General features: G+C 51.8%; 1 protein-coding gene across 4 annotated transcripts; it reads left to right on the top strand.

Annotated features, from left to right (window-relative positions):
• Positions 1–328: 328 nt before the first annotated feature.
• Znf76 (zinc finger protein 76) lies at positions 329–27,603 on the top strand. Of its 4 annotated transcripts, XM_085679882.2 has the most exons (15): positions 448–582; positions 918–1,027; positions 11,985–12,140; positions 16,921–17,001; positions 17,111–17,188; positions 20,098–20,297; positions 22,165–22,281; positions 22,487–22,562; positions 23,068–23,193; positions 23,306–23,485; positions 24,197–24,433; positions 24,522–24,685; positions 25,265–25,429; positions 26,303–26,416; positions 26,796–27,603. In XM_085679882.2, exons 3-15 carry the CDS (start codon positions 12,068–12,070, stop codon positions 26,898–26,900), a joined length of 1,716 nt encoding a protein of 571 aa, XP_085536008.1. In that variant the 5' UTR covers positions 448–582; positions 918–1,027; positions 11,985–12,067; the 3' UTR covers positions 26,901–27,603. The 4 variants fall into 4 exon arrangements, with proteins under 4 accessions (XP_085536009.1, XP_085536007.1, XP_085536011.1 ...); XM_085679883.2 differs by lacking the exon at positions 918–1,027 and having other exon boundaries at positions 329–468; XM_085679881.2 differs by lacking the exon at positions 918–1,027 and having other exon boundaries at positions 445–582.
• Positions 27,604–27,878: the final 275 nt, after the last annotated feature.

Below are 27,878 nucleotides of genomic sequence, written 5' to 3'. Positions count from 1 at the left end.
GTCCGACGGAGCGCGGGGAGGACCGGTCCTCGGAGCCCCGTGCCCTCGAGGCTCCTCGGCACCGTCCTTCTCGGTAACCGCCTACCGGTACCTGCCGCAGCTTCCTCCGGGAACCGGTTCCTGCAGCGCTGCCTCCCGCCGCAGCTCGCCGCAGCCCGCCGCAGAGCACTACCCATTGCTATGGCGACCGCGGCCTCCACCCGGCGTCGTGACGTCATCACGCCCTCCCCGGACGCCCCGGCTGGCGAGGCCGCGTCACCCGGCGGCCAGCAGTGAGGGAAGCCGGGGCGGAGCTCCGAGGCTCGCCGGAGGCCCGGGAACCGGGATAAACAGGCCGGCCGGCGCCGCAGAGGGGGGCGGGCTGGAGCGTGGCCCCGCGCTTGGTCATCCGGGTTCCGGGGCCCGGCGGAGGCCGCGCCGGGAGCCAGAGGGAAGTGCGGCCGCCCTGGAACCTGGATATCGCGCGAGGCAAGCCGCGCGCGGGCGGGCGGGCTATGGCGCAGGCGGGTTGCGGGGCCGGCGCTGGTGGCAGGGCCCGGTGCATGGCGGTCTGTCGGCGGAGTCGCCCTCGGGGGCTGTCAGGTTGGTGGCCGCGGGAAGAGTGGGTCCACCGTGCCCCGAGGCGGGAGGCCGGGCGGACGCGGGGCCCCGGGAAGGTCCGGAGCCCGTCGTGCCCACCCTCCTCGGGTCATGGCCGGGCGGCTGGGCCTCCCGGGACGGCGGCCTGGCCCCACCCCCACCCAGGGTCCCTGCCCCTCCATTCCGTCCTGGACTCCTCCCCCAGGGCTCCCAAACCCCACCCTGTGACCGCGCCCGCCTCCACCTCTTTGACCCCAGACACACACCTCACCCACTGCCCCGCAGACCTTACCAGGTGACCCCTGATTCATTGACTGCTAACCCCAGCCCTGCTTCAGTTCTGATACAGTGATCACACAGCTCCCAGATCTCCACAGCCCCTAGTGATCCCTCAACTATCCTCTGTGGACAGCCTTCAAAACTCCTGGCCACTGCAACTCCGACTCCGGTACTTTCCCACCCAACTCATCTCCATAACTATCGTGATCTTCGCCCCATTGATACCCGTCTTTGACTCCCCCAGCCTCCAGTGTCAATCAGCACATAACGTAAGCCCCTCACCACCGCCACCATGGTGGTGCTGAAGAGTGTATGGAATGAAGTATATCAATGGAGGCATCAAGAAATTCTGGGTTGAGTGTGTGGTCCCAGGTTCAAGTCCAGATTCTATCGTGTTGGGCTTGGGGAGCCTGGGAACGGTCCTGTCCTTCAGTGTTAGGCTGGACTTAAGCGTCTGGTCAATATTGTGATGTGGTTGAGTTTGAAGCTCCCTGATGTTTCTTCCGATTAAAGTTCCGCAATTCTTAGTCAAGACAAAACCAGACTGCTTTTATGTACTCTGCCCTAGAAGTGCTTCATTCTTCTTCATTCTTGCGATCCTACACTTAATTGTCCACACCATGCCCCCTTGATCGGGCTCTACCCGTCTGGGAAAGCAGTGTAGCAGGAGAGCTTTCCCTTTGCGCTGTTGACTTCATAAGCTTGGCCATTCAGCTGTGCAACCTTCGGCATCCCATTTAAAGCCTCCCCACCCCTCCGTTACTCTTCTGGCAAGAGAGGGTTGTAAACATGCCCGCAGTAAACACGTGCAGGACGTTCAGCACCATTGCTGGCCCACAGCAAACCTTTAAGGTATGGCAGTTGTTATGGGTGAAGTCCTGGGTGCCAGGAACTCCACAGACAATGAGTACGTGGCCCATGCCAGTCACTACGGCTGCCATCTTGGAGCCCCTGTCCCAGTCTGACTAGGGCTCCTCCCCTCACACTTCAACTTCCACAGCTCCTTAATGATTGCCGACTCCGCAGCAGCTACTGTATATCAAGCTTTATATAAAATAGCGTTACCTCTCCCAAGTCCGAGGTGTTAGTTATCTCCGTCACTGCTCCCTCCCCCACTTTTCCTGGGAGTTGCTTTAGTAAAGGATCCAGAATTCATCCCTTTGAACCATCTCAGAAAACCCACTAACCCCATTGTCTCTCATCTCTTCGCTTTCTGGTTTCCCAGATTCTCAGACCCTTGTTCCTTGCTTTCTCATAATTCTTAAACTTCATTAAATTCTTAGATTCATCAGCTCATTTTGCGACCCACATGGGTTTCTAGCGCCCTTTATCCCACGACTCCGTGGCTTTTCTCATCCTGTTTGTGACTTTGAACCTCTTTTCCCCTAAGACCCTGTCCCTTCTGTGGGAAGGACATACATACATTCTTAAAATCCCTGTTTGAGGCTCCTGTAACAAAAGCCAGACTAACAAGTGAAAAGCGTATGTTTGTTTAGCGTTACTTACCCCATAGAAAGCTTTCTGTGAAGGAGGTGAAGACCTGAGGCTTACACCTATATGTCTTATTTCTAGGCGTGATGAAGATGGATAGCTCAAGAAGAATGGAAGGCCATGGGAGTGCAGGAGATGGGGGTGGGGTAACTAATGTAACAAGCTCCAGATGTCTGGGCTCCTGCCTGTGACCTGCATCTTTAAGAAGAAGGGTGCTTTTGTCCATTGGGCATAGGGAGGGCATCTGCACATGATGGTCTTATGACCTGCTTCAGGAGAAGATAAGCAAGATCTTGGTTCTCAAGTCTTCAGATCGCTGTGCTTTGGGGTAGCATGTCCTGGGCCTAGTTAACCTGAACACCTGCTGTGCTAAGCAAGCACTGTACCACTCAGCCGTAGTCTCATCCCCTGTGTCTGTCCTTTGCTCAAAGTTGGGACCTTGGCGCTTCTAGCTCTCAGGCCCGAGGAATCCCTATGCTACTGGACCTGTTTTCAGTATGTATCCTTGCTCCTCCCTAACTTCTGCCATCCCCAGCCACATCCTGTCCCCTGAAACCTCTGATTAGTTCTTCTAGTGACCTTGTAATATGCACAGTTTCTGTGAAATGAGTCACTTCTGCCCAGCACGGTCCCACCCTTTGTAGACTATGTACACTTGCCTATTCTAGGGCTCCACCTTTCTGCCCACGCCCCGCTCAGACCCTGCATCTCATCCCCTTCGTGTTCAGATAGAAATTGCCTTTCTTTCTTCCCTCTTTCTCACCGCGCAGGCTCCTTCCCGCCTGTCTCGGTTGACGACATCGCAATGACTCTCCCTCCCACACAGCTCTGCTCTCAGGCTCTCCAGGGCTTTGAATTCTGGGGCTGCAGCTTTCAGGCCTACAGGGCAGACATCCTGTGCCTCGGGTTAGCACTGAGAACTGAACTCTTCTCTGGGAACATCTGATGGATTCAGATACTAGAGCCCCAAAAGTCCCTATCTTCAGGAGAGAGCCCTGGGAAGTGCTTCAGCCTTGATTGGCTGTGTCTCCAGAACACACTCTTGTTCCCAGCCTTCTTATGCAGTTGCTTTGCTCCAGATCCTCTGAGGCTAGAATGTGTTGTCAGCCTCCCCAGGCACTGAATTGGCCCTATTGTTTTCCAAGCCCTTGGCTCCCCTCCCACTGGAAGCCGGATGGTGAGTAGCAGATACGACATTAAAGAACCGTGCCCCAGCGTCTATTCGCCCAGTCTTGGTTGTATAGCCATAAACAGCAGAAGGTGAGAGCCCAGAACTCTGAGGGTGGACCTCAGAAGTCTCCTGCACCCTGCGTTGTTGCTTTTATCTTCCTAGGGTACAGGACATAATCTGCCTTATGCGTGTACTCTTTTCCTCCACCAACCGCCCTGTGGCTTCCTTGAGAACAGAGGCTGGATCCTTTAATCTTCTGGTGTCTTAATCCTCCTCCCTCTTGTCTGTAGAAAGCAGGCAGTCAGTCAGTCACTGCTTACTGCGCTGAGTGGGCTCTGAAATTCGGCGTACCTCCCAGCAAGTGAAACAGCTTCTGTAGCCACACCCTCCGTCCCCAGAGCCCTCAGCATGCTGACAGTCAGACATTGTGGGACTTAGATGCCGCTCTGTTTAGTCATTGTTCTGGAGAGGGGGTGGCTAACAGTGCGGGCTTTGGGGTACATAAGCCCAAAACAAGTTGGTTGAGAAGACACTCCAGGCAAGATGGCTCAGCAAGAACCCAGTGTCCCCAGTTTGATCCCCAGGACCCATGTGGTCAGAGAGAACTGAGTCCTCCCAGTTGTCCTCTGACCTCCTGCAGATGCCGTGGCATGCTCCTGATGAGAGTGCACCCACACGTGATAAGTAAACAGTTTTAGAGGCGTTGGTCCAGTGGTAAGAGTCAGACTGCTTTCAAGAAAATGGCTCCATGAACTGCTTAGGTAAGAGTGGAGAACAGGGAGCCAAGGTTGCTAGCTGGCTGTTGGAAATCACTGGGCCTGTGAAAGTTCGAATATTCTTTTCTGCGTGTGGAAATCTACGTCAGGAGACAGTGGTGGAGGAGTTAGATGAATAAGTACAAATTTAGCCCTGTTCCTCAGAAAACGCCTCCAATCAAGTGAGACTCTAGTACTGAATTGGGACTTACCTAGACTGAGTAGAATATTTAGCTCTACCCTGTGTCTGACCTCTTCTGTTTGTGAGATATCAGAAAGCTAAATTTAAAAATCAGCCTCTGCAGAAGGCTGTGCTGGTGCTGTGCTGGTACCCTGGGACCTGTGCTTTCCTAGCAACAAGAACCTGTTGCCCTGGTGCAGCCCTGCTCCCCAGCTCAGGAGAGGGTTCTGGTGCAGCACTGTTCCCCAGCTCAGGAGAGGGTTCTGGTGCGGCCCTGCTCCCCAGCTCAGGAGAGGGTTCTGGTGCGGCCCTGCTCCCCAGCTCAGGAGAGGGTTCTGGTGCGGCCCTGCTCCCCAGCTCAGGAGAGGGTTCTGGTGCAGCCCTGCTCCCCAGTTCAGGAGAGGGTTCTGGTGGTTAATAACTGGACTGGACCTGGGAACAGGTGAGGCTATTGTGAGAGGGTTAGAGAGCCCAGCCAGGTGCAACAAGGATCTTCCCCTTCTGACCTACTTGGAGGTCCTGAAGGGATGGGTGTTCATCCATCCATCCATCCTATTAAGTATTTTGTCTGCGGTATGCAAAGTACTCTTCTAGGTGCTAGGGATAGGAGACTGAATTTGCCCATTGGGGAATAGACAAGAGAGACAGAGACAGACAGTAAAGCAAACAAAACAGTTGGAACCATTAAATGCAGACGAGAGAGTGGCCAGGGTTCTTGTTTTAGACAGTGGCAAGGAACTTGTTCCTGAAAAGGTGACATTTGAGCAAAGACCCGAAAGAAGTTAGAAATGAGCCTGACATATATCCGAGGGAAATTTATTTTCCTAACAGTAGACAAGCAAGCACAAAGGCCCTGAAGCAGAAATAAGCCGTGTATATTCCAAAAACATGAAGAGCCAGCCGGTCCAGCTGTGGTACCGAAATGACTGCGTTCTGACAAGAGATGAAAAGCGGGAGCTGCTGAGGTGCGGAGTAGATCGGGCGCAGATCGTGGGTCTCACAGGCCACCAGCCACTGGAGGAGTCTAGGCGATGAGTGGCATGATTTGGCTTAGATTCTGAAAGCTCGTTCTAGCTGCCATGTTGAGAATAAATTGTATGGGGCAGAGAAGGACAGACACTGATGGGGTGCTCCTGCAGTGGGAACTGATGGGGTGCTCCTGCAGTGGGAACTGATGGGGTGCTCCTGCAGTGAGAACTGATGGGCGTTCCTGCAGTGGGAACTGATGGGGTGCTCCTGCAGTGGGTATAGATGGGGTGCTCCTGCAGTGGGTATAGATGGGGTGCTCCTGCAGTGGGTATAGATGGGGTGCTCCTGCAGTGGGAACTGATAGGCGTTCCTGCAGTGGGTATAGATGGGGTGCTCCTGCAGTGGTCCAGAAAAGAAAAGTTGATGGCTTGGATCCAAAGTAAAGGAGTAAAAGAGAAATTGTTGAATTGTGGACTTATTTTCAAAGAGGTTCCAACAGATGGATGGATTGAATGTGTAGTAAAGATGTTGAGGACAGCTCCAGTTTGTAGCCTGGGCAACTGAAGGATGAAATTCTCTCATGGTGAGGGGAAAGAGTTCGGAAAGTCAGATTGAGAGGGTGAGATTAGGAATTCACTCCCCCCTTCCCAGGGCTGGGCTCAAATTTATGTAACAGAGGATGACATGAGGGTTTTTTTTGTTTTGTTTTGTTTTTGTGTTTGTGTTTTTTGTTTTGTTTTTCTTTTCCAGACAGGGTTTCTCTGTGTATCCCTGGTTGTCCTGGAACTCACTCTGTAGATTGGGCTGGCCTCAAACTCAGAGATCCACCTGCTGCTGCTTCCTGAGTGCTGGGGTTAAAGGTGTGTGCTACCACATCTGGGTGGAATTCATGTTTTTTTATTCTTAGACAGGGTTTCTGTAGGTAGCCCTGGCTGTCCTGGAATAAACACGTTAGTGGTTTTAAGCAGCCAATAGAGCCGTTAATAAGTAGCTCAATGTGCAAATCTGTGGGGCCTTAGTAACTATCTCCTTTCCTAGCACTGGGCAGCGGATGCATGTAGAAGCGGTCTGGGAGTCTGCCTGGGCTCTGCACCCACGTAGCTGTGTGGCCCTACAGTTCCTGGCCTCCCTTCTTTTAAATGGCCACCTTAGGCTAGAAAGGACCTGTCCTCTCAGCTCCCATTGTGGATATGGATGAATTTTCTGCTCAGAATAAACAAGACAGTGTGTTGATGGAGTGGGAGCCTTCGAGGCCGCTGAGCTCTGCCTGGGCATCATGTTGAGGATAAATTTCCTCCTTTCTTCCTCGGTTCGTAAGTAATAACCCGGAGCACTGCAGTGTGTGAAGTGCTGATGCCACACCGGACATGATTTGGAGACTGTGAGTCTCCCTTCCTAGAGTTCTGCAGGTGAGCCACCAGCGAACTTCACTGCTGGCAGGCCCTGCATAAAACCTGGATGCAGTTGTGTGCATCTGCAGCTCCAGCCCTGGAGAGCTGGAGACAGACAGATCCTCAGCGCTCTAGCCAATCAGTGAGTCTCAGGTTCCTGAGAACCTGTCTCAAAAGTAAGGCACAGAGTGATTAAGGAAGTCTCCTGATGTCAGCCTCCAGCCTCTGACCTCCACACGCATCAGACACGTGCGCATGCATACACACATGCACATTTTTTAAAACTTTAACTATTCCACTGTAAGGATGTTCCGCAGTTTGCTTGGTTTCTGTGAGTTTAGGCAACTTTGAATAAACAAATCTGTGGATGTGTTTTCAGTTCATCTGGATAAACAAGGAATGTGGTCCCTGAAGGCTGCCCCTTCTTGCATGCCCAGCGACAGAGGGTGGACATTCATGTCAGTCCGTCCACACCTTTGGCCTGTGTGATGCTGTCGGTGCTCTGGGCTCACCTGTCTAGTCGTCTCCTGGTGCCGGCTCGTTTTCAGTTGGATGTCTTCGTGTTAAGATGTCTAACTCGTTGCCTTCTTTATTGCTTTATTGAGACGGGTCTCACTGCGTAGCCCAGGCTGACCCTAACCTCCTGGGGAATCCTCCTCTATGAGCCTTGTAAATTTACAGCATGAGCTGTCACACCCAGCATATGTCTATGTTTTTAATATATTTCATAGTTCTTTTATTAAAATATTCCCCAACTATTAATTTTCCTAACAACCACGTTTAACCATTGTCTTTTTTTTCCTTCTGAAGGTCAGAACTACTTTCTCTTCCTTATTAAGATTTTGCAGATTGTTCCACTTTGATGTCTTGATAAAATGGTGTAAGGTAGTGTCCTGTCCCTCCTAATGTTGATAGAATATGTCATTCTTCACATAGATGGTCCCCGTCAAGCCAGTGGTGACCATGGCTGAATACCTTGATTATTGTTCTGCTAATATTTTTTTCTTTCTTTTTTTAGGCAGGGTCTTGCTATCTATCCCTGCTGGCCTGGAATTTGCTGTGTAGTATAGGCTGGCCTTGGGCTCACAGAGATCCCCTGCCTCTGCTTTCCAAGTGCTAGGATTAAAGGCCTGCCTCTCAAGGGGTGGTTGGCTTCTCCCGTAAGGTTTTGCCATTGCTGTACCAGTGGGTGTACTTGCAGGCAGGCCGGCCGTTACTGTAGCTCATGGAATTCATATCTGGGATGAGACCGATCCTTACTTTCACCTCTGGTGATGTGTGGAGCACCTTCCAGCACTTTCCAGTGCCACGAATGATGGTCAGGAGTGGGTGAGGCTTATAACTGAGCCCAGCCCAGTTTTTCTGTACTCTGTGGAAAAATATATGCCACCCCTAGTCTGTACCTCTGCTGATTTGCTTATCGGTACACTAAGCATTAGTATAATCTCCTAAAATGCCTTGAGTCTAGACTTTCGTGACTAAGAAGTGAGGCTGAGATCCGGCCGTGATCATCACGCTGGCTGTCACAAGTTGAGGTGTTAAATCCTGCATCAACGTGTAGCTGAGATTTCATTTTAGTTGAAATGAGTTCTATTCTGTAAGGGTAGGGGCCCACATTTCCTGTCCTTTGGAACTGGGAATGATCCACTCCACCTAGTCACTCCGTTTCCTGCAGACTAGCTCCCATCTCTGCAGTTGTAATAGCCACATAACCATGCAAACGTGAGCTGGGCTTTTAAAGCCGGTGTGCTTTCTGACAGAGACGTGTGTAAATGCTTTACGTCTCAGTAGAGCAATGCACTTTTCTGTTACTAATTTCCTCTTCTCTCCTCGTCATTTAGAAAGCCACAGAATTAGGCTCGCGTCCTGATGTGCACTGAAGTGCTTTTCTGGAGTAACAAACACAGAATCATTTTTGTTAACACAGCTCTCCCAAATCTGTTTCTGATTTGTTTGCCCCTTGTTCCATCAGCCTTTGTCCCTCGCAGTCTAACGTTTTTCATCTGTGAGAAGTTTGGATGTGGACCAGATCAGAGTGAACCTTTGCAAAGAGGGGGGACAAGAGCACGTGTGCTCTTTCGTCCCCTAGCTTTTGCACCCCGTATCTGTCTACTCTGTGATTTTCTGCATTCCGCCAACAGGCTAAATTCGTGCTTTGAAAGGGGAGCCCAGAACTTGGCTGGATGCTGCTTTAGGTCTGACCTGTTGTTAGCACTCTTGGTCACTCCCCACCTTCCCCAGCTGTCTCCCGCCCCAGCTCAGGTCACTGCAGGGCTTGTAAACTCATACCTTCTCCATCCATCTCGGAATCCCGCCCAGTGCAGGCAGGAACTGTCCAGACAGCCTCTATGGTCACCTGGGAGTTTAGTGCTAGCATAGGAGGATTCAGAAGAACCATCATTTAAAGAAGGGAAAGGTAGGCTAAAGGCAGATAGATGGGTCTAAGAAGGGCTGTTTTGGGAAACATGCTCCCAGCTTTTCCTTCTTCCCCGTGGCAGACCTAGAAGACTGGGGTGAGGTTGTGTCTTGAGTGCTAACTGCACCCCATGCTTCATCAGTAGGGCCTGTGGAGGCCATACCTAGACAGGCCAGGCAGGCTTTGTCAGCGGCTGGAGCTTTAGGACCTTGGGCAGATGGCTTTCTCTTAGCTTCGGTACCTCACCTGCAAGGGAGTGTTAGCCTGAGCAGTGGGAAGGACCCGAGGGCCATCTGGGCCAATGGGTAAGGAAGCAGACAAGTGGCTAAATCAAGACCAGAAACCAGCTCTGCAGACAACCACCCGCTTCCTTCACGAGGGAGTGAACTCAGGTGTGTCTTCCTCCCGGTACCTCAGAGCCAGCCTCCATTGTGGAGTGCTTGCCGTGTGCTAGCACTCTGCTGAGTGGCGCTTACAGCCTCACTCAGCCCTTACAGTAACCAGGGAAGCAGGTCACTGCTCAGAGAGGGTTGTTCATTTGCCCAAGGCTACACAGCTTCTAAGAGATAGAGACTGTGCTCTCAACCACAGCAGATTTCCTTGCTGAGCCCGTGGAGAACAGACACCCTAAATTGAGCCGCTTGTCACTGTGGGAGCTACAAGCCCCGCCATGAAAGCTGGAGGCTGTTCTGTCTCTTCACCCTGCAGTGTGCTTTGTATTTAGGCCAAGTCCTCTACGTGTCCTTTATTTCCCACACATTATGATTATAGTAAAATGGGTCTCAAAAATCTCTCCCCGATTAAGAGAGTGAGAGTTGAGGGTTGTCGAATAGCCAAAGACAGGCCAGGAGCAGAGACCTGAGCAAGGGTGGGTTGGTTTCTAGAGAGTTGGTTCAAGTGTCAATTCCCAGTCTCTCCATGCCTCTGTGGCAGCCTTAGACAACCTCTTAAAAAAGAAAAAGGGGGGGGAAAAGGAAAAAGTAGATGCCCATGTTCCAAGGAAGTATTTTGTTTCATGACCTCAGCATCTTAGCCCCCAGGAGCGGCTAGTGGAGAACTCGAGCTCTCAAGAGTTCCCGATCAGATGGCATGGGTTCAGATCTCCTCACATGTAGCAGCTGTGCCACCTGAGCAAGCTGATTGGTGTCTTAGGACTAAACTATGAAATAGAGAAAAGTAGGGCCAGCGAGATGGCTCCATGGATTGGTGGCTCACATGTACCCAACCTGAGTTTAGTCCCCAGAGCCCACATAGTCGGAAGCACCCACTCTGTCAGGTTGTCCTCTGATCTCGTGCACGTGTGTGCACACAGAGAAAATGAAATGTTTTTAAACTTGGGAACATGTTGACACTCTTGCTGTCCCTTCAGCCCCCAGCAGTGTGTGCTGCTGGCTGTTGCTGTTGCTGCTCCCTGGAGCACAGAACACATAGTAACCGTTTATGGATTCAGTGACTGAGTTGTTCAGGTGAAGATGCTAAGCTTGGGGTGGGGCATCACAGCCAGCGTATCACAGATGGGCTATAGTTACACCAAGATACTGATCTGTTCAACCCCTGAGGCTGCCAAAGCCCCAGCTTGTCACCTCTAGCTTCAAGTCACATGTGTTATGTGACATAAAAACATCCTCTGGGTACATCTCTGTGAAACAGTATCTTCTGGGAGGGTGGATGAGTCAGGTGGGCAGCCTGGGTGAATCGTAGGACCATCAAGATGGCCATGTGGGTTAAGTCACTTGCAGCCAAGACTGATGACCTGAGTTTGATACCAGGAACCCCCAAGATGGAAGGCGGGAACCAACTCCTAAAAGTTTCCCCCAAAAATTGTAAGAATAAATCCCTCTTTATGAAAAAAGAGAATCCTAACTAAAGCAGAGGCTGAGGGCTCTTGACAGGTCACAGTATGGGGGTCTACAGTGGACCATGCTCCATGCTGCTAGGACATAGTGAGTCACTCCTGTGCGCATCCCTTAGCATGAGGGACTGAGCAGCCACCCCGAGCCAGAAGAGCCCTGTGTGGAACACAGGTTATGGTGACAGTAAGTGGTGAAGGAGGGGAGCCCAGGACTGTGGGCACCAGGGAGAGGAGGGACCCCGGCTTCTCTCTCAGTAAGCCCTTGGGCTTTAATCAGTGAAGCTGTGTATTTAAGTTTGTGCTTTTTTTCTTGTTGTTTTGCTTTATTTTGTTTGTTTGTTTGTTTGTTTTAATGTCATTCTCACAGCCTATTAGAAAACAAGCCAGAAGCGGTCAGGACCATCTGAGCACATGGGTGCTCTGACCATTGAGAACTGGTACTGCCCTGAGATAGGTCAGCGACTGTTAGGAGGACAGTTCTCAGGGATGACCCGCCATGGGATGGATGCAGTTGCCATCCTTGGGATGGGGACGCTGTGAATTCTGTTAGAGACTTGCTTATTCCTTGAGGACGGTCAACAGTGCCAGTGGACGGATGGGTCTGAGCACAGGGCAGACGCTGAACAAGCCCAGAGAACCAGGCAGGGAGGCTGCCTGCCTACAGCCTTTAAAGGGAGCGAATCTCAAAGGGTTCAGATCTGTGGACTTTGGCTTCACATGCAGCTTGACCGGCGTTCTTCTACGTTCACCATCTAGAGCTTTGTGTGTCCTTTTTGTACACTTCCCAGAGGAACCCACTTAGTTCTCTGGAAACATGGCTGTGTGTTCTTGGCTGGCCTCAGTCATTGCAGCAGGAAGACGCTGTGAAGCTTTTTTATGTGACATTGTCCATTTTCTCAGATTGGTGACCCAGAAGGAAATCTCTGACCTCTTTGGTGGCTGGAAGCCAACTTCATGTCTGAAGGCACAAGTGGCAGTTTGTCATGGAAAGCTTGGGGCTGCAGACGGTGACCCTCAGTGATGGGACGACAGCCTACGTCCAGCAAGCTGTCAAAGGTGAGTGTTGCCGGGGACCTCAGAGTCCTGTGTCTCAGCCGCTTCCAGTAGCGTCAGTGCCTCACTGCCCTCCTGCCCACTTGTCCCTGCCCGGGGCAGCCTCTGTGTGAGGGTCTCATATGTACTTGAGGAAAGAGAACTCCTTGAAGTAAAGCCCCATGGGATGGGTGAGCAAGTGCTCACCTGCAAGCCGAGGCCTCCTGCTTTCAGACACCACTATTCCAGTTTATGGTCCTTCCTAGATAAAGGCAATTCACTATCCTGATTCAGGAAAGTGTAAGCCCTGAACTGTCTTCCCGAGTCTCCACCATGTGCCAGATACCCTAGGTTCAGAAGGGGGTACCCCCCCAGCGTGCAGTTCGTGCCTTGCTGCCTGACATTAGTGGGTGCCAGAAATAAAAATGTCGGGTTCACAAAGAAATTCGAGTTTCAGATAAGTAACAGATTCTTTGGTAGTATAAGTATGTCCTCAAATTTGCATGGACCATGTACTTATAGGATCAAATCATAAAACAGTTCTACACAATCCTTAAGAGTAGACTGGGGAGCTGAGGATGGCTCAGTTAGAGAGGATCCAAGTTGGGTCTCCAGCACCTATGTTGGGTGGCCCACGACTGCCAGTAACTCCAGCTCCAGGGGATCCAACACCCTCTTCTGGTCTCTGAGGTTACCCATATATACATAGCACCCCCATGCACATATATACCTAAATAAAAGTAAAAGTGAATTTTAAAGAGCTTTAAAGAGCAGATGAGGTATCCCTTATGCAAGTGTTCAGGACCAGACCACATGTACCGGTTTTGGAGACTTGGGTTTGGAATGTTGCACAGACCTGAACTTGCCCATTCCTAATCTAAAGTCAGTAGAATTTCAAGCATTGCAGATTTTAGATTTTCAGATGAGGGATTCTCATAATGAAAGTTTGTTTGAAATTCAGACTTGATTAGCAGTCGAGTGTTCCATCTGGCATCCTGCCTCCTCTGTCAAGGAAGTTCAAATCAAGGCGAGTGTGGAGCCAGCAGAGTGCTGTTGGGCATAGGGGCCTTTGGGTGGGGTTCTCCTCCTTTAGGTAGGGGTGCTCCTCCTTTGGGTGGGGGTGCTCCTCCTTTCTTCCAGCATTCTCAGACATGCCCCATGCGTTGTTGTCTCCTCCCACCTTTCCTAAATGCGGTAAGCACCGCTCTCCCTATGGCCATGTTGCCGCCTCCCTTTCAGTACATGGGCTGAGCGTCTGCGCCTAGGTCTACAGGTGCCGCCTGTTTACTGTTTGTTTTGTCATTTAAAATTGTTTCCTTTCTTTATTAGTTTGTTTGTTGTTGTTGTTTTGGTTTTTCAAGACAGGATTTCTCTGTGTCGCCCTGGCTGTCCTAGAACTCGCTCTGTAGACCATGCTGGCCTCAAACTCAGAGATCCACCTGCCTCTGCCTCCCGAGTGCTGGGATTAAAGGTGCTCGTCATCATGTCCAGCCTAAAATTTTGTTTCTTGATAATGATGTAAGACCTAGATGCCATCCGTAAGCTCTTGAGGTGGTCAGGCTTCTGGGAGGCCTGTTAGAAACTGTCTGTTGTTTGTGGCCTGTCTAGGATTGTTCTCTTGCCAATGTGTTTTCTCTACAATGCTGCTAAAGCCCCAAACTCTCTGACTTTCCGTTACAAGTCCTGTCCCTCTGGTGACACCTGTGAGAGACAAAATTTAGGTGGGGCTGTGTTTCTCCTTAGACCCTGTGACTCCCACAGAGAATTGGTAGTTGAATGAATAAAAGCGGTTGTCAGCAGGCCCAGGCCTACAGTCTCTACACGCAGGAGACTGGGGCTAACCTGAGCTACAGAGTGGGACCCTGTCTTAAAAGGGCACAACAGTAAAGAAGTAAGCTCTCTGGCCCAGAAGCTGCCCCTCGTAAATCTTCCCTCCGTAAATTAAGCCTTCGCCTCCTCCACCTCTCTGTGTCTTTCTGCCATTGTTCTTCTTGGATGTGTTCCCTGCCTTCTCCATCATGTTGCAGTGTGTGTGCATGTGTGTGCATTTGTACACACTCACATGCACACACACAAATAAGTGTCATTTAAACATTTTAAAAATTTTCCTTCACCAAAATAATTAGTCTTTTCCTTTTAAACTCAGCCTTACTCAAAATATTAGGACATGGACAATGCTCTTTGCCAGAATGTACTGCGAATGGCCCTCCAGTTCATGTCCCCTAGAGTTTCTCTTCCCATCTAAAACCACGGGAGCCTGGACTCAACTGACCACTGCCTCTTGGCATCTTGGGCTTCCGAACTCCCACAGGAACTGCTCACTAATTTTACCTACAGCAACCTAAGCTTTTTGTAGCTTGCCTCTCCAAACTTTAACAAAGCCCTCCCACAAAAAGTTCTCGAGACTTAAGATCTACACCATGGACACAGCCGGCAACCCACTTCTCTAGCACCCGTTTCTGTAAGTTCTTCTGCCTTGCTGTGATGAAAACCTCCCAGAAATGACAGGGAAATGTTTACTCTGGCTCACAGTTTGAACATGTCCAGTCCATAGTCATTTGACCTCCTGCTTGGGCAGAATGTCATGGCAAACAGGAGCCTGTGGATAGTGGGAGAGAGCTGTTCACCTCATGGCAGACAGGAAGGAGGACGTGACGCACACATTCACCACCTGACCCCTAGAGACCCACTTCTTCCAGCCAAGCCCCCCTCCTGTAGTTTCCAGAACTTTCCAAAACAGGAAGACGTTTGTTATTCAAGGTTGTGTACAACTCCAGGACCATGACTGATGAGTCATCTGCCCTTTATAAGAGAACCCAGGAAGACTCCCTCTAGGGGCAAGGCTGGGGATTCCCCTGCTGGGGCATGTCAGCAGATGAGCCAGCTGGTGTTTCTGCTGACTTAAAGGAACCATCTGAAGGAAGGAGCAAACCCGTCTCTGGCATGAACTTGTCGATCTCCTCTTCTTGCTTTCTCTTCTCACTCCCATTCCTCTTTCTGTCTTCCTGAGAGGACCACCTGAGCAGGGAGCATTTGAGTCTAATTCCAAGAGTCACCTAGACCTGTTGGCTCATTCCTGTGAGCCCAGAACTTGGGCAGTGAAAACAGGAGGATGGGAGGAAGTCAAGGTTATCCTCAGCTCTGTAATGACTGTGAGGCCACCCTGGGTACCACAAGACCTTGTCTGAGAGAAAAGAAGAGATAGGAAAGCCCACAGATCAGCCAGGACACAGTAGCCCACATCTGTGTTCCCACGAGGATTGCCAATTTGAAGATAACTTGGGCCATATATCGAGACCCTGTCTAAAAGATAAAATCAAGGATTAGGGAATACAGCTCATGAGTGAGGCCCTTGCCTAGCATGCACAAGGCTCTAGGTTCAGTGCCCAGCACTGAAAAAGAGAAGAAAGCCTGGCATGATGCCCATGCCTATCATCTCGACATTTAGAAGGCAGAGAGAGAAGGGCACACGGCTGTGTGGTCTTTATTTTTCTGGTCAGTGAATTCCGGGTCACCTGGGTCACAGCAAGATCCTGTAACGAGAAATGCTTTGATTGGGGGTAGAGATGAGGGCTTGAAGTTTCATAGATCAGTTACGGGAACATGGCTCAGATGACAGTGGGCCCATAACATAATAGCAACACTCAGGCTAGGCAGATGACTCTCTCTTTCAGCATATAAGCGTGAGGACCCAAGTTCAACTCTCAGCACCCACATAAAAAGCTGCGTGCGATGGATGGTACATGTGTGTAGTCCCACTGCTGGAAGTCAGAGGCGGCAGCTCCCTGGGGACACTGGCCTGCCAGCCTTGCTTAATCTGGGAGCTCCTGGTCAACCAGTGAGAGATGGTGTCTCCAAAACAAGGGAAGGCTTACGGAGGGATAACACCCAAGGTAGATCTCTGGCACATATGTGCACACACGCACACATACACACACACACACACACACACACACACACACACACGTGCACACATACACCTATAGCCTCTTATTGCTTTACTTCTATTTCTTTTGTTTGTTTTTCAAGAAAGTCTCTTCTATATTCATGGCTGAGGCTGACCTTGAACTTCTGGTCCTGCCACCACTTCCCACGTGCTGGGGTTATAGGTGTGCACCACCACAGCTGGCTTTCAAACTGCACAGTAGATTTGCTGTCGTGAGCCCGGAAGTTCAGGGAGGGCTGACCATACACTGGCACATTCCCAGGAAACCCAGTCCTCACAGCTACCATGTAAGGAAGGGAGAGTTGTTAAGGAATATGAACAGGAAGCTGAGCCATGGGCTAAATAAGTGGCCCAGGGTCACACAATGAGTAAGAACCTGGAATTTACACTCAGGAGGTTTGTCCTGGCGGCTCCAGAGCCCATACCAATGCCTGCCTTGTTGGAGGACCCAGGTTTGGCATACAGTTACAGGGAAAATGAGGTGATGTGTTTTATTGTGTTAGTTTGGTCTGTATCTGAATTTTTAGCATTTAGGATCGTCCCTGGTCTCAGGACATCCTTTCTTCTACACACAGCTCCACCCCAGCAGTTCTGTGTTAGATTAGAGGCCCTTATCTTCACAGGCCTGGCTGGAGCACTGTATGAGACACCTGAAGGTTACCCCGTGGCAGGATGACTTTTCCCTTAGTGCCTCCAGACTGAGGCTTAGGAAGTGAGGAATGAGGGAACATGGTAAATGTCACCCATGCTTGGGTCACAGGCATGAATTCAGAGACTCCGTAGGCGTCTACCAAAGCAGGCAAGCATGTGGTAGACTTGCGTCAGGCCTGGCCCATTTCTCTGCTTCCACCTCCTCAGGAGAGAAGCTGCTTGAAGGGCAAGTGATCCAGCTGGAGGATGGGACCACCGCATACATCCACCAGGTGACGATACAGAAAGGTGAGGCGTCCTGGCACGTCCCTGTTCAGAGGGAGGCCTGGCAGCCCTCCCTGAGGCACCCTCCATGGCTGCAAGCTTCTGAGGATGGTTGGTGTTGCTCCCTTTACAGAATCTTTCTCCTTTGAGGATGGCCAGCCTGTGCAGCTGGAGGATGGCAGCATGGCCTACATACACCGCACACCCAAAGGTGGGCCATGGTCGTCACACCTGGTGGGAAAGAAGAGTCAGAACTGGCAGGGGCCGGGCGGTCAACACAAACACTGTTTTCCCAGAGACACAGCCTCACTTACCCGAGAGCAGCCTTGCACGCCTTCCCTGGGGCAGACCACACAAGCAGCTGCCTCTGTCATAAGATGGCAGCAAGTCTTAAACATTGGCATAGGCTTTGGTGCTGACTTTGGCACCAGACCATCCATCAAGACTTAGGTCTCTGCGTTGGACCTGAGGGCACTGTCACAAGCCAGGGAAAAGAACTTGCTCATCTTCAGCAGTGAAGGAAGCTCCCCAGCAAGTGTAGTGGCTCATCCCACACTCCCATCGCTTAGGAAGCTGAGGCAGGATTGCCAGGAGCTCAGGGGCAGTCTGTGTTACTAGTATGTTCTGGGCTAGCCAGAGCTATAGAATGAACCTGTCTCAAAGACCCAAAAGAAAATAGTTTCTAACGTACAAAAGAATAATCATTTAGATTGGAAGTAGTTTTGTGGGCAAGTACACCCTAGGCACTGTGTTCGTGCTGGAGTATACACAGCAGAACAAAGTCAGACAGCCTGTTTAGCCATCTGTCGTGAATGAACTGTCTGCACACAGTCAGGGCAGATAGACTCCTTGGGTGCTGTGCTGCGCCAGCCTCTTCCCTTCCTGACCCCTTTTTGCACTAGAACTTGTACATAGCCCTAGATATATAGTTATGTAACATTTATATACACATAAGCAGTCACTGATAGTAAATCATAAAGAAATTTACAGTGTTTGGGCTGGAGAGATGACGCAGCAGTTAGGAGCACTTCCTGCACTTACAGGGGTCCCAGGCTTGGTTCCCAGCACCCACAGTCAGGCAGCATTCAAATGATTGTAGCTCAGATTCCAGAGGATGCGATGCTGTCTGACTCCTCGGGCTCCTGTGCACAGTGAGATACATAAACTCCCGCAGGCGCCTCTGCACTCATTCCAGTCTTTAAATCCTAAAGAAGAAAAAGCCATTTCTTTGGCATGCATTCAAATTCACCGCTATTGCAGACAAATGCAGGTTTGCCTATTGAGCTCTCGGCCAGATGTTGTTTGCTCCACAGGATGATGGTGGATAAGGGGTGCAGAGCATCTCCAGCATTTCAGGTTTGACCAGTGGTTTCGTTCTGTGATCACCATTGCTAAGGGCCACCTCACATCAGGCAGTGTAAATGGCAGAAGGATGTTTGGAGCCTTCCCAAAAACGGTCACAAATTCTGTCCTAATTCCAAGCCAGAATTCACTTAGAAATTTTTTTGTTGTTTGCTTTTTTTTTTTAAAGATTTATTTATTTATTTTGTATACATCATTCCTTCCAGGTATGCTTGCAGGCCAGAAGAGGGCACCAGATCTCATTACAGATGGTTGTGAGCCACCATGTGGTTGCTGGGAATTGAACTCAGGACCTCTGGAAGAGCAGCCAGTGCTCTTAACCTCTGAGCCATCTCTCCAGCCCTGCTTTTGGTTTTTTGATACAGGGTTTTTCACAGAGATTCACCTGCCTCTTCCTCCCAAGTGCTGGGATTAAAGGCCTGTGCCACCATTGCCCTGCTTTACTTAACAATTTTTATGAAATTCAAATCAACAATTCAAACTGCATTTTTAAAAAATTTTTGATTAAAGTTTTTAGTATTTATTTTATATACTAACCAGTTTCCCCTCCTTCCTTTCCTCCAAGTCCCTCCCTGACCTTCTTTCTACCCCCTAACCACTCCTCAGAAAGGGTAAGGCCTCCCATGAGAGTCAACAAAGCATGGCATATCAAGTTGAAGCAGGACCAAGTTCCTCCCTGCTGCATCAAGGCTGATCGAGGCATTCCACCACAGGGAATGGTTCCAGAAGCCAACTCCTGTGCCAGGGACAGGTCTTGGTGCCACTGCTAGGGGCCCCACAAACAGACCAAGCTACATAACTGTCACCCACACGCAGAGGGTCTAGGTCGGTCCTATGCACACTCTCTAGCTGTCGGGCTAGAGTCTGTGAGCTTTGGGTCAGCTGTCTCTGGGTTTCCCTGCCATGTCAAATTGCAATTTTTAAAATCAAATCTCTAACACAATATAATCCAAAATAGACTGACTTGATACTTGATACAATAGAAAAATACTATTTTTAATAACTATTTCTGTAATTCACTTTGTATGAAGAGTTAAAGCTGCAGATTATGACATGGTCTTGAATTTGAGCTGACTGGGTGTTTGAGGCAGGGCTGGTTTGTGTTGTGTGTTCAGAACTGAGGCTCCAGGGGTTCACGTGATGCAACACTAGCAAGGCCTTCCAGCAACACCCCAGATCCCTGCACGTTTTGTTTGAATCAGGTTTTAATCATTGCACACGCAGAAACATCTAGTGGTGCCCAGTTTCTCACGATTCCAGCATGCAGTTATGTAGCGCCGTCCGGGGTCACTAGCCGCAGTCTAAGCAGCTGGGACCTGGGGAAGACAAGTGGCAGCTTGGACTCAGCTCCAGACGGGACCAGCGAATGCAGAAGTGAAGGTGGGAGGTGACGTTAGAAGAGAGGCACATCAAGGATCTACTGGAGCAAGAAGGCTGGGAAACAGCAGAGGGGCGAGGGTGGGCCAAGGTCGGAGTCCTTGGGACTCATGAGAGTAGAGGTTCAGTCTTTATCCTAAGATAGTGGACCAGGCCCTCAAGGAGCTGGTGAGTCCCAGTCATTATACCCTGGGAGGCCTGTCCTTATGCGAGACTGCCCCAGAAGGACCAACAAGAGAAAAGTCACATAGTGAAAGCTGAAAAGTCCACACTGAACCACCCCCCCCCCCATTAGTGTACTTACCACTCATAATTTAAAGTCAGGGTCTGAGCTGGGTCTCCCCCTGTGTGGCATCAGGACTAACTTCGTGTGCCCTGTAGAGGGCTATGACCCCAGCGCCCTGGAAGCTGTCCAGCTGGAAGACGGCACCACCGCCTACATTCATCACCCTGTGTCTGAGCCATCGGACAGCACCATCCTGGCTGTGCAAACAGAGGTGGGCTTGGAGGACCTGGCAGCAGAGGACGAAGAGGGCTTCAGCGCAGACACAGTGGTGGCCCTGGAGCAATATGCAAACAAGGTGAGTGTGCAGAGGGGGCCTCACCTGCCCACCACCTCTTGACACTGCCAAAACCTTACTTGTGTGGCCAAGTGTAGTGGTCTGAGCCTAGAATCCCAGCCCTTGGCCTTGGAGATAGGAGCTTGAAGCCAGCCTGGACCACACAGTATCCATCAAACCAAAGCAAAGCATAGAACTTCACCTCTAGAGAACAGGCAGGCCTGTGCCTGGGCACAGCCACGGCTGCTCTCGCTTGAGCCCTCTGCCCCAGCTCCTGCCAATCTTCTCCCATGAGTGCCTTTGACCGCTGGGGCCGTGACAGACAGCTGTGTGCACTTACTGTTGTTTACTCTGCCAGAGGAGGGAAGGCTGCCTCGGGAACAGTGGCTTCCATGTGGCAGGAAGGCAGTCCCAGACCCACTCAGGCTGCTGTGATAATCCTCTGTTCTTTGGAAAAGCTCTGCCTGTGTCTTTTATTAGTTTTTCCATCCGCTGAAGTAAAATGCTGCTGTATTTATTGCTTCTCTGAGACTTACGTAGTCACTTGGGGAAGTAAACCCAGCAGGCAGTGAGCAGGCCACGCACACCAGGGCAACTAGGATTCTCGGAACAGGAGCCCTGAGAGAAGGCTCTGGTTCTCCATGCTGAGGACAGGAACAGAAAACCCATGGGCCATGGGCGTGCTCCTACTTGGGCCAACCACAGAGCTGGGTGGATGGGCAATTTCCCAAACACTGGCTAACCTGCATGCTGGGAGAGTTGATTTTATAAGCTGTAGGAGAAAAGAGGAAATTCTCCTGCCTCTTCAAAAGGAAACACAAAACTACCTCAGGCCACTCAGTCACAGCTCCTTTCAGTCACTATGACCCTGGGAATATTAAAGACCAAGTATGAGGCCAAAAGAGAACGGAGCTTTATTTAAAGCAAGAGCCGTGAGGTCCGTGCTGGCTCTGCCACTGCCTGGTCCAGCTTGGGAGAGTCACTGCCTCCCAGACCTGAGCTGAGAGAGTGAAATAAGTGGGATCAGGTGATTTCAGCAGTCACTTCCGGCTCCGATGATTCTGATCCCTGCCTGCTGTGCCCGCTGTCCCCGCTGTGCCCGCTGTGCCTGCTGTGCCTGCTGTCCCCGCTGTGCCCGCTGTGCCTGCTGTGCCCGCTGTGTGTGCTCCTCCCAGGATCTCCCACTGGGAAGAAGAGGACTTGCTTCTGAACCCCTGCCTCCTAGTGTGTGTGTGGTCAGCTTTCTAACTCAGCCTAATTCAAGTGTAGCCATCCCAGCAACCTAGCTTCCCGTCTTCCCAGCTATCTAGGAGATCCTCCCAGGTGCCCTGTAACGTTCAGACTTAACCCATCAGGGCTGCACCATGACCATGCCAGCCCTGTTTTCATGTGGTATGCCTGCTTGTCTGTCCCTGCTTGTCTAGATGTGTTTCTCCGCCTCAGAGACACTCTCTCACACACATCATATATATATATATATAACATTCTGGAAAGGAGTTCCCGTTCTAAGTACATTGCTCAAGGGACTGGTGTGTCTTCTTGTCTCAGCCCTTCTCTTCTAGAGTCCAGCCTGTGGTCACATGGAGCCATGCCATGCTCCGGGTTTGAGTGAGAATGTTTGAACACTTGGTGGTGCTGTTTGGGGACACCCAGAAGGTGCAGTAGGAAGTGTGCCACTGGGCGTGGACGTGGAGATTTGAAGCCTCACGCCACTTCAGTTCACTCTCTGTCTCGGGCTTGTGTCGGAAGATGTGAGCACTCAGATTCTCTGCTCCTGACCCAGGAAACTTAGTTCTGCTCACTGTGTCTTGGGCGCCAGCTGGGTCCTGTATCCTCCTTCTCGTCCTCGCAGGGAGTATGTTTAGGGACACCAAGATTTTCTTCTCAGGTTCTGCATGGTAGCTCGGCTCCCCATAATGGCAAAGGGCAGCAGATTGGAGACAGAGCTTTCCGCTGCGGCTACAAGGGCTGTGGCCGTCTCTACACCACTGCCCATCACTTAAAGGTAAGGACTGACAATTAGCCCTATCCTCTTCCCTGGGAGACTGTAGTTCTACCCTGGCACTGCCCTGCCCCAGCCTCCTGTCACCTGCTGGAGGGAAGAGGCATGTTCAAAGGAAGCCGAGACACAGATGGTGGGAGGGACAAAAGAGCTGAGTCCATCTCCCATCACACTGAGTGCTGAGTTATGGGTTTGCTTTTCCCCACAGGTACATGAACGAGCTCACACGGGCGACCGTCCATACAGGTGTGACTTCCCCAGCTGTGGAAAGGCCTTTGCCACAGGTAACACACCTGAATGAAGACATGGTCTGCTTCCAGTTGAGAGCAAAGGGTTCTAGATCCACTTAGGGACCTCCTCAGGTGTCCAGCTCAGACTGCTATCCCAGAGAAACCACTGGGATGTGTGCTTTCTGAAGAACCTGCTCCCAGTGAGCGCCTGTGGGGGCTGGGCCTTCAGGAGAGGCTGGGCACGGGTACGGAAGTCTGCCTCTTGTATAGGCTCTGACAGCGCCAGCTGTGGGCCGCAGAGGGCTGAGGCCTTTCTAGCTTTGATTTCCCAGTGAAGCAAGGACCCTTCGGTCCTGCTTCTCCAGGCTCCCTCTGAATGTCATGTTCTGGAATGTCTCCATCTGACCTTAGGGAGTATCACGGGGCATTGTGGGCAGGACAGGACAGAGGTTGGCCTGGGCCTTCCAGAAGACCACTTTAGATAGACAGCCTCTAAATAAGGTAGGCATTGAGGGAAGAGGTTCCATTGGCTGCTCTTTTCACTTCCACACTTGGCTAGGCTATGGGCTAAAAAGTCACGTCCGTACTCATACGGGTGAGAAACCATACAAGTGCCCAGAGGAGCTGTGCAGCAAAGCCTTCAAGACCTCAGGAGACCTGCAGAAGCACGTCCGGACCCACACAGGTAGGCTGTCCACAGCGGCCAGGGGTGTTTTTCGGACTGAGTCCCAGAGCCCAGGGCCATCCCATCTTGCCCTGGTCCTCCTGAGCCTCCCCTTGAATCCCTGTCTACATAGGTGAACGCCCATTCCGGTGTCCTTTTGAGGGCTGTGGCCGTTCCTTTACCACATCGAACATCCGGAAGGTACATGTGCGTACCCACACGGGCGAGCGGCCCTACACCTGCCCCGAGCCCCACTGTGGTCGTGGCTTCACCAGTGCCACCAACTACAAGAATCACGTGCGCATCCATACAGGTGGGCCGGCTGGCATGTGAGCACTGCCCTCTCCCAGGCCCCGTCTCCTTCTGTAGGCTTCTGATTGGGGCACCTCTCAGCTCCAGCCCTTCTCTGCCAGCTACTCCGGGCTGAGTTGGGGTGGGTCCCCCAGATGACTGTGACCTCCGTGAGCAGTTCCCCGTTGGTAGTTGGGTCTAATCTGACAGGTCTTGCCCACCCTTTGTGGACTTGGACAGTTCCTAGCCACATACCCACTGAGCTCTTGAAGGAGGCCAGGGTCAGGGGTGGCCTGGAAGAAACAGTGAAATGTCACCCTCGTCCCCTCCAAGCATCCGCTGTGCATATGGCTCTGTGTCCTGACCCTTCCAGGGCCACACCCCTTGTCCAGCTTTCTGTCGTTTCTCAGCCATGCGCCCACTTCTCCCTTCCTACCTGACTCTTCCCTCTGCCCCACTGTCTCTGCTGTTCAAACCCTCACCCCTTCCACATTAAAATGCCCTACTCACTCCCCTTCTCTGAGCCCAATCTTGCTCTCTCTACCTTGTCTCTGGGTGCAGGGGTCCCATTCTCATGCCCTCCTGTCTCTCCAACCCCTGCCACTCAGTCTCAGTCCTCAGCTCCTCTGCTTTCCCTGGCTCTCCCCTCACCAGCCCTGTCCCCCAGCCCTATCCCCTTAGCTTTCCCCTTGCCAGCCCCAGTTCCCGCCCCCTCACAGCCCAGTGTCCCCAGGGGAGAAGCCATACGTTTGCACGGTGCCAGGCTGCGGAAAACGTTTCACTGAGTACTCGAGCCTGTACAAGCACCACGTGGTGCACACACACTGCAAGCCCTATACGTGCAGCAGCTGCGGCAAGACCTACCGGCAGACCTCCACCCTGGCCATGCACAAGCGCAGCGCGCATGGGGAGCTGGAGGCCACCGAGGAGAGTGAGCAGGCCCTGTATGAGCAGCAGCAGCAGCTGGAGGGTGAGGGAGCCGAAAGCGGGGAGGTGGGGCCCACAGGGCCTCTCCTGGCGTCTGGCAGCAGGTGACAGCCTGGGCCCTCCTCTCCTAGCTGCCTCTGCTGCTGAGGAAAGCCCACCAACCAAACGAGCCCACATTGCTTACCTTTCGGAGGTGAAGGAAGAGAGCAATGACATCCCAACCCAAGTAGCCATGGTGACCGAGGAAGATGGGGCCCCCCAGGTGGCTCTGATCACTCAGGATGGTGCCCAGCAGGTAGAGACCCTGGGGATGGGTGGAGCAGTTTCAGAATGGCTCCTCCAGTCTGGGGACTCTGGGGAGCCCTGAAGTTCTCAGCCTCACCGCCACCCGTGCTCCTGTTTTGCCTTTATGGACTCAAAAGAGCTAAGACTGCGGGGACCCGTGTGGTCACCTGCTCCTCCCAGTCTCCTTCTCTGAGGCTGTTGCTCTTCATCTGAATGACGTGCATGCCCTCAAGAGGGCCATGTCAGTCTACCAGTGTCGCTGGTCACAAAATATTCTGCCCCTTGGCCATACCTCATTGTCTAGTGTGCCTCTTCCTTCCAGAGTGAGCAGGAAGACAAGTTAGGTGGAGCTCCTGGCCTGCATGCAGCAGCTTCTAGGGGCAAAGTAGTGGGAAGTAGAAGTGCCAGTGAGATGACCTTCGAGGACCTCTCTGCAACCATGGCCCTGTGTCGTGGTCCTGGTCCCCAGTCAAGCTCTCTCTCTCAGCTTACTGTGAGCCAAGCTGTCTAGCGCAGCAGGTGGCCTGTGGGTGCATTCATACAGCCCTCTTCTGATGCTCCATCCAGCTCATCTCCCTCCTGTTGGCAGGTCAGCCTGTCCCCGGAAGACCTGCAGGCCCTGGGAAGTGCCATCAGTGTGGTGACTCAGCACGGCAGCACCACCCTCACCATCCCCAGTCACCACGATGAACTGGCCACAGCTGGCACACATACGGTCACCATGGTCAGCGCCGATGGCACCCAGACTCAGCCCGTATGACCAGGCAGTTTGCTTATTCTCTGTGTTCCTTCCCATGGGGGGCATTAAACGTGCAGTCCAATCAAGACATTTCATGAGGAAGATAGCACAGAAGTTCTCCCTGTCAGGCTGGTGGTGTAGGCCTGCAATTGTAGTTACCTGGGGGGCTGAGGCAGGAAGATCACAAGTGAAGGTCAGTCTGGGCAACTTAGAAAGACCCTGTCTCAAGCTAAAGAGTAAAAGGGGTGTGGGCACAGCTCAGTAGCAGAGTTCCTATCGGTATATGCAAAGTCCTAGGTTCAATTCCTATTACAAAAAAAAAAAAATTAAAAGCCAGGAGTGGTGATGCACACCTTAATCCCAGCATTTAGGAGGCAGCAACAGGCAGGCCTCTGTGAGTTCGAGGCCAGCCTGTTCTATACAGCAATTTCTAGGACAGACAGGATCACAAAGAGAGACCCTGTCTCAAAAAAAGAAAAAAAAATCTCCTTAGCAACCTTCATCTTCAAAACAGACCATCTCCAGACAGTGTCTAGGACAGGGTAGGCATAGTGGCCTGCATCTGTAATCCCAGCTAGTCAGCGCTAACACAGCTCAGGGTCAGCCTGGACAACTTAGAGAGATCCTGTGTCACAAAATACAGAAACATAAAGCACTAGGGTTGTAGCTTGGTGGTTGCTGTGCCTGCGCCACTCCTGAGGTTCGGTCTCCAGTACCATCTCTACCACACTGCCAACCTCACTGAAGAAAGATCCAGCCTTGTGTAATCTGAGCCCAAGATGCTTAATCTGACCTATAATGGCTTTCTCCGTTGGGAGTATTTTTACTTGCATGGGGAAGGGGTAGGTGCTGCAGGTAGCTGGAAGGTCTTCCCTTCTGTGTTTTCAGGTCACAATCATTACCTCTGGGGCCCTGGTAACTGAGGACTCAAGTGTGGCGTCTCTTCATCATCAACAGGTGGCGCTGTTAGCCACAGCTAACGGAACACACATCGCCGTGCAGGTAGGTAGAAGAATGGAGGGAAGGGTCCCTGACCAGAGAGGGTAGTGAAGCCGTTCGGATTCCTCTCTGCCAGCATCCACACGTCTGAGGGAGAGTGGGGACATCCTTGCCTTGGGGGTGACGGAAGCAAGCCCTTATCTTCTTGAGTCTTTCTCTTCAGGAAATGAGGGGCTGGAGTACCTTCCCTCCAAGGACATTTCTAGCCAGTTACTCTTTTATAAGCTGTCTGGTGTCTCTGACCCTGAGGCAGCCTGTGGTCTCCCTAGACCATGCCTAATAGGACTTTTTATTGGGGAATTTCCTACATTAGAAAGCACAGGTGATCACACGTGCCTTGGCTGGGGTCTCACGCTGTCCTTCCTGTGCACCCTCTTCACAGTTGGAGGAGCAGCAGACCCTGGAGGAGGCCATAAGTGTAGCCACCGCTGCCATGCAGCAAGGGACTGTGACTCTGGAAACCGCAGTGTCAGAGAGTGGCTGCTGAACCCGAGAGGACCGGCTCCACACAGTGCTGGAGAAGATGTCGCGCTCACAGGCAGCCCTGCCTCTGGGGCCCTGGCTGTGGCTGACCCCAAGAAGATGATCACATAGGCTGCTGGGATGAGAGGGCCTCAGGAAAATGGCCTCTAATGGAAAGGGCTGTGGGCCACACCTAAGACGAGGGTCAGGCAGCGGACAGTGGGGGCCGAGGACAATCAGTGTGGTCACCAGGCTGCCCTGGACACCTGCTTTCCTCCCTTGGGGGAAAATTCGCTTCTGTCCACTCCCTTTCTCAGAGAGATGGGGACTAGGTGGATAAGGACCGGCCTGCACCCTGACTGGTCTGCCACCAGGGGAAAGGTAGACAGCTCTTCAGCCCAGCGCCTCCCAGCAATAACCACCTCCTGGGGGTAGGTTGGCCAAGATGCCTAACCACTTGGCATCAGGGACTTCCTGCCAACACAGTCAGAATTAATTCCTCAGGGGCCTGTGGCTGGAGCGGGTTCCCAGGCTATGGCTCCCCAGTGGCTCTTCGCTCTGTCTGTGGCAGAGAGGCAGAGAGTGGCCTATACCTAGACTGCTGGGGATCAGGTTTAATTTGTTTTGTGGTTTGGTTTTTTAATTCTATTTTGATAATTATTTTTTTTCTTGCTCTGGGTGGTGGCGGCAAACGGGTGAATGAATATTTAATAAAAGTTGCAAGTTTCCACTTGCGTACCTCCGTCATTCCAGGTTGGGCCCTGGTGGCAGGGTTCCCTGGGCCCCGTCATTCCAGGCTGGGCCCTGGTGGCACGGCTCCCTGGGCTCCATCATTTCAGGCTGGGCCCTGGTGGCACGGCTCCCTGGGCTCCAGCTTCCCCTAGCACAGCTCTGTGCATGAGTCTAGGTGGGAGGAAGGCTCCAGGAGAAATGAGTCCTGAGGAGCTGCCAGTGGGCTTCTGCCCACACCTATGCCAAACAGGACTGGAGTGGCTGTGGTTCC

This window comes from Myodes glareolus, chromosome 18, assembly GCF_982192425.1.
Source record: "Myodes glareolus chromosome 18, mMyoGla1.1, whole genome shotgun sequence".
NCBI classification, from domain to species: Eukaryota; Metazoa; Chordata; class Mammalia; order Rodentia; family Cricetidae; genus Myodes; species Myodes glareolus.
The sequence above is the reverse complement of the archived record's forward strand: the minus strand, read 5'-3'. Positions and strand labels throughout refer to the sequence as shown.

Coding starts and splice junctions, on each gene's coding strand:
- Znf76 (XM_085679883.2), top strand. CDS start 12,068: ATGGAAAGCTTGGGGCTGCAGACGGTGACCCTCAGTGATGGGACGACA. Junction 17,189..20,097: donor CATACACCGCACACCCAAAG/GTGGGCCATGGT, acceptor TGTGCCCTGTAG/AGGGCTATGACCCCAGCGCC. Junction 20,298..22,164: donor TGGAGCAATATGCAAACAAG/GTGAGTGTGCAG, acceptor TTTTCTTCTCAG/GTTCTGCATGGTAGCTCGGC.